Source organism: Carcharhinus amblyrhynchos, chromosome 7 (assembly GCF_965287045.1).
Source record: "Carcharhinus amblyrhynchos chromosome 7, sCarAmb.v2.hapA, whole genome shotgun sequence".
In the NCBI taxonomy this organism is placed as follows: Eukaryota; Metazoa; Chordata; class Chondrichthyes; order Carcharhiniformes; family Carcharhinidae; genus Carcharhinus; species Carcharhinus amblyrhynchos.
Genome location: NC_137330.1, coordinates 102,688,715 through 102,694,714, shown reverse-complemented (window position 1 = coordinate 102,694,714; position 6,000 = coordinate 102,688,715). Strand labels below are relative to the sequence as shown.

The 6,000-nt window shown below is 40.4% G+C and overlaps 1 protein-coding gene across 1 annotated transcript in view; it reads left to right on the top strand.

Annotated features, from left to right (window-relative positions):
* The first annotated feature begins 367 nt into the window (after nt 1-367).
* scml4 (Scm polycomb group protein like 4) overlaps nt 368-6,000 on the top strand; it is a 124,464-nt gene continuing 118,831 nt past the window's right edge. The window contains exons 1-2 of the mRNA XM_080192859.1: nt 368-555; nt 917-1,164. Of these exons, the coding sequence (XP_080048985.1) occupies nt 973-1,164 (192 nt within the window). The 5' untranslated portion in view covers nt 368-555; nt 917-972. The remainder of the gene's footprint in view (nt 556-916; nt 1,165-6,000) is intronic.

Below are 6,000 nucleotides of genomic sequence, written 5' to 3'. Positions count from 1 at the left end.
TGAAATTCCACGTTATCCCATCTCAAGCCATAAGGAAATAAAGGATGCAGCATGCATTACGTTTTATCTTGTATTAATTCACAGCCACAAACCTGATTTTTATATTTTGTGGCTTGTGTTCTCCATCTGTTTTCCTTATTTGACATTTTTCAAAAATGTGTGTTTTTCTCTCTCTGTCTTGACAGTGTGTGTTTCCTTGTTGAGCTGATTGAGAGGAAGGAAGATATACCGCATTCAGACTTCATTTTCTGCATGTAATATGTTTTTTTTCTTTTCTGAAAGCACAGGGTTGGTTGGTTTCCGGACATGATGTGGTTTAAGCTGTCATCGTAATGGAAATTCACTGTTGTAGCCATGGCAAATCGAGTTTCTGCTCTGCCCTGAATGCATTAGTTTAATGAGATGTTTGCAGCTGGAACACTAGGGCTGCTGGAGTCTTAGTTTACAACGAGAAGCATTGCAAAGATGGGTTTTGCCAGTTTATTGTGCCTGTGCAATAAGTATGTTGCTGCCTCGGCCACTTTAGAGGTTTAATGGTGTAGTCTAGCAAACCAGGTAATAAGGACTAGTGAATGGTTTGTCTGCATCGTTGTAATTCTTGGCTTAAAAAGTAGTGGTTTAGTATGATAAGGCATACAAGCAGATTTTGTTCTACTGTATGTCATTCAAGTACATATGTTACTGAAATGTATGGGTAATTGCGTTATAAAGCTGGGCTTGTCTGATAGATTTACATCTATATTTTGTATGTAATACTGCAAACTTACAAAAGGAATGTCTCAATATAAGAATGAGAAGATAGAAATCTATCACATATCACAAAAAAATTGCAAAAATTCACAGCGAATATTTTTAGATATCTTTTTCCCTGTCGTTTGATTTCCCCTCTCTCTCTTTTTGTCACCTGTTCTTCTAGTTGCTATCCTGAAGAACGTTGCTACTCCCTCGCCACCACAATCTGAAGAGAGTGAAATGCAGTCTGCAATGAAAGTGGCTTCAGAACACACGCCAGGACGAAGAGGGAGGAAACCAGGAAGAAAACGGAGACAGGAGCTCCTTCAGTCAGCTTTCAAGCTGGCTGTGCAGAATGTCGTGGCAGCTCCATCCAAAATTGTCTTACCTCTGAAAATACCCAAAAAGAGAGGACCAAAACCTGGAAGCAAGGTAAATATGATTGAGATTCTACAAAACAGCAGCTTTACGCTGCCTCGGAAGTGTGGAGGATGCACTGTACATGTGCAAACTGCCTGAGTATGTGAAGTCACGCAAGCATGTATCAAGAAGAACTGTCACCTAAACTGACAAGTTCCAATCTCCTTTTTACGCAAACCAGAAATGACTCAGATTGCTGTTGTGCTCAGGCCCACACAATTTAAATTTGAATAAGTTTCCAAGATATGTTAAGACCCATCCATTACTTTTGCAAACCAGCAGAATCAAGGTGTAATCTGTGATTTGCATGGATTATACCAAGGGATTACACATGCATTTCATGGGATGACCCAGTTGATTCAAAAACTGTGATGAGGTTGCTAAATTGTAATCGAATGGCTGTTTTATTCCTTGTGTTAGGATGAGGAATTCATGGCAAATATAATGTTCTCAATCATGATTGAATGCTATAATTATAATAATAATTTTCTTAACATGGTTTGTCCAATACTTAAGTAAGAATCTTACTTGTAATGCACTGAGTTGCACGTCGGGTTCCACCCCCCCCCCCCCCCACCTCTGCCCCCAAGAAAGGGTGTCAAAAACTGAATTTCCAATGCAACATGAATGAATAACTGAAATGATAGTTTCCCAATAACTTCAGTTCACCAAGAATCTAAGAAAAAGGGAACATGAGAGCAGAGGGCAGAGACTTTAAGGTTTGCCAGGATTAGCCACGACTATGCTAAACCTGTTAATATTTTTTTCTCCATTCTGTGTTTGCATATTAATGATCTCTCTCATACTTGTTACTAAGGAAACAGGGTATTTTAATTTTCAGAGACTTTCAACCTTAACCATTCCACTCTGTTTCTGCAACAAGCAAAAAAAATCAAAGCTTTCAGTGTCACACAGAAAACAGTATTTAGGTTTTGTTTGATTACTGTGACTTGTTAAAGAAACGTCGCACCATACCACCTTGCATTATAAACTTCATTGATAGAAAAGCCAAGGAAAACAGACAGCTTGTCTGTGGATGAAACGGCACATTGGCGTCACAGAGGAAGATTTTCCCTATGTGCTATTTATGAAGGACGTGCTTGTAAATTTGCTACAAATAGCAAATGCAACAAATTTCCCCTACATGTTTAATGTGTCCAAGCCTTGCGCCCAGGTAAAAGGAACATATCCTTTTTGAGAACGGTGTTGAGAATGAACAGGTTTTTTAAAAAATAAATTAAACCTCTCAGTATTTTACCACTGGCGCCCATCAGCTTTCCTCAGTTTTGATATTAAATGAAAAGTAGAAAATGACATGAGTACATTGTGAACCCAAATCAAAATATCTGGATATAGCCTTGTCCGCATTTTTTTTCTATTGCAAGATGTAAAATGAGGTGCTTTTTTTAAACATTTATTTTCCAACAATTTTCAAATAACAAAATTCCAGGCGACAACCAACACTGAAATGGAGAGAGGCGAAATAAATGTAACGCTGCAGCTGTGTTCCAGTGAAGCATCCTGCTTCTCTAATCGAATAAAAAAGACCGTTGCAAAAAAAAATTGCAGTAGTTAGCCATTTTTTTAAAAAAAATGTATCCATTGACTTTAAGCAAAGGGTGTGAAAAAGAAGTTGGAGCTAAAAGTGGACCTTTTTGTTGTCCAGGAAACGGTGTAACCCCGACATTGAAGACAGTGCGTATTTTACAACAGCTATTTCTAAAAACAGCTCTCCACATAATATTTAGAGCACAGCTCACGTGCAATTTGTGGAAGATTCTCAGTGCTTAGTGAAAATAGGTTGTACAGCTTTAGTAAACAAACAACGCATCGTTTTATTTTGTTCATTATATCAGTGCCCACACCCCATGAAAGAATAATTTCAAAGGCTTTTTTTTCCCTCACTGTTTCCTTCTTTCAGTTTTATTTCGCTGTTTATGTTGGTTTCTTTCCCACCAGATCTGTCAACCCCATATCTGCCAACATGGGGCAAATCCTCAACATGAGTTTCCAGTTGTGAATCAACTACATACCTGAGATGCTACCTCACACTTAAAAGCAGCAGCTCTCACACCAGTCACAGGGGACAGTCAGCCAATGATACAGCCTGGCTTTACTGTCCTATTACTGCTCTTATGGCTGCTTCCAGTAGCTGATTTTCTTCGGTTGTTGGAACAGTGACTGATCATAGATTATTGGAAGAAAAGCTTCCAGAAAACATATCAGAAATCATGTCCTAGAAGTGAACTCATACAGGCTTGCTAACAGGGCTGCGTTTTTAAACTCGAGCCAGATTGGCACTTATATTTTAATAATTTAACTGGCTGTCAACTATTTTTGCCCATTAAAAGTGATATCAGAGTTGGGAGGTGGCTTGGCAGCACTCATTAATGTACCATGTGTGGAATTCTTTTATTCTTTCATGGGATGTGGGAATTGCTGGCTGGGCCATCACTTGTTGCCCATCCTTAAATTGCTCTTGAGAAGGCGATAGTGAGCTGCCTTCTTGATTCTCCGCAGTCTATGTGGTGTAGATACACTCACAGAGCTCTTAGGACAGCGATCCAAGGATTTTGGACCAGTGACAATGAAAGAACTGTGATGTAGTTGCAAATTGGGATGGTGTGCGATTTACAGGTGATGGTGTTCCCATAGATCTGCTGCCCTTCCAGATGGCAGAGGTTACAGATTTGGAAGGCGCAGCTGAAAGAGCGAGTTTCTGTAGTGCCTCTTGTAAATGTTCCACACTGCTGCCACTGAGGTGGAGGGAGTGAATATTGAAGTTGGTGGAGGAAGTCTTGCATGGTGTTAAAATTCTTGCATGTGATTGCAGCTGCATTAATCCAAACAAGTTGAGAATATTCCATTTTGTTCCTGATTTGTGCCTTGTGGACTGACTTTGGGGAGTTAGGAGATGAGTTACTTGCCACAGAATTCCCAGCCTCTGATCTGCTCTTGTAGCCATAGTATTTATATAGCTATTCCAGTTATGTTACTGATCAATGGTAACCTCCATTCAGTAATGATAATGTCATTGAATATCCAGGAGAGATGGTTAGATTCTCTCTTGTTGGAGATGGACATTGCTTGACACTTTTGTGGCACAAATGTTTTTTTTGTCACTTATCACCCCAAGCCTGAATATTTTCCAAGTCGTGGTGCATATGGACACAGACTGCTTCAGTACCCAAAGAGTCGTGAATGGTGCAAATAAAACACACAGGAATCCAAAATCCTACTCACTTCCACCATAAGGCTTCCAATGTTTATTATTACTCAGTGATCTACTTAAATAATCTACCTAAGAGCTTGCAGCTGAACTTCATCTCTGAGATTAACGTGGAAGTGCTTCCGGGTTGAAGGTTGCCAGTTCCTTCTGGGATTTTCGGCGGCCCTCTTGCAAGAGGCTTGGTTTTTTTCTCAGCAGCCATGTTGAGTAGGGGGTTAAGTGAATGACAAGACGTGATTTAGAAAGTGGAGGAGTGAGTATCAGAAATACTATACCTCCAGCACCTGGACCATTGTTAATCACAGAGTCATAGAGATTTACAACATGGAAATAGGCCCTTCAGTCCAACCACTAAGCTAGCCCCAATTGCCCGTGTTTGGCCCATTTCCCTCTATACCCATCTTACCCATGTAACTGTGTAAGCAGCTTTTAAAAGACAAAATTGTACCTGCCTTGACAACTACTTTTGGCAGCTTGTTCCATACCACCCCCTATGTGAAAAAAATGCCCCTCTGGATCCTTTTGCATCTCTCCCCTCTCACCTTAATCCTATGCCTTCTAGTTTTAAACTCCCCTACCTTTGGGAAAAGATATTGACTACCTAGCTGATCTATGCCCCTCATTATTTTATAGACTTCTATAAGATCACCCCCTCAGCCTCCTACACTCCAGAAAGTCCCTGTCTATGCAACCTCTTATAACTCAAACCATCAAGTTTGCATCCTAGTAAATCTTTTCTGCACTCTTTTTCTAGTTTAATAATATCCTTTCTATAATAGAGTGACCAAAACCGCACACAGTATTCCAAGCGTGGTCTTACCAATGTCTTGTACAACTTCAACAAGACATCCCAATTCCTGTTTTCAAAGTTCTGACCAAATGAAACCAAGAATGCTAGATGCCTTCTTGCCCACTTTGTCCACGTGTGAGTCCACTTTCAAGGAACTATGAACCTGTACCCCTAGATCTCATTGTTCTATAACTCTCCTCAACATCCTACCATTAACTGCCCTGTCCTCGTTCAACCTAGCAAAATGTATCACCTTGCATTTATCTAAATTAAACTCCATTTGCCATTCATCAGTTCACTGGCCCAATTGGTCAAGATCGTGTTGTAATCCTAGATAACCTTCTTTACTGTCCACTATGTCACCAATCTTCGTATCATCTGCAAACTTCCTAATCATGCCTCCTAAATTCTCATTCAAATCATTAATATAAATGACAGTAGACCCAGCACCGATCCATGAGGCACACGGCTAGTCATAGGCCTCCAGTTCAAAAAACAACCCTCCACAATCACCCTCTGTCCTCTGTCAGCCAGTAAGAAGTCTCACAACAGCAGGTTAAAGTCCAACAGGTTTATTTGGTAGCAAAAGCCACTAGCTTTCGGAATGCATTCTGTCAGCCAGCCAATTCTGTATTCATTTGGCTATGTCACCCTGGATCCCATCAGATTTAACCTTATGCAACAACCTGCCATGTGGTAGCTTGTCAAAGACCTTGCTAAAGTCCAAGTAGGCAACATCAACTGCACTGCCCTCATCGACCTCGGTTACCCCTTCAAAAAACTCAGTCAAATTTGTGAGACGTGATTTTCCACTCACAGAGCCAGGCTG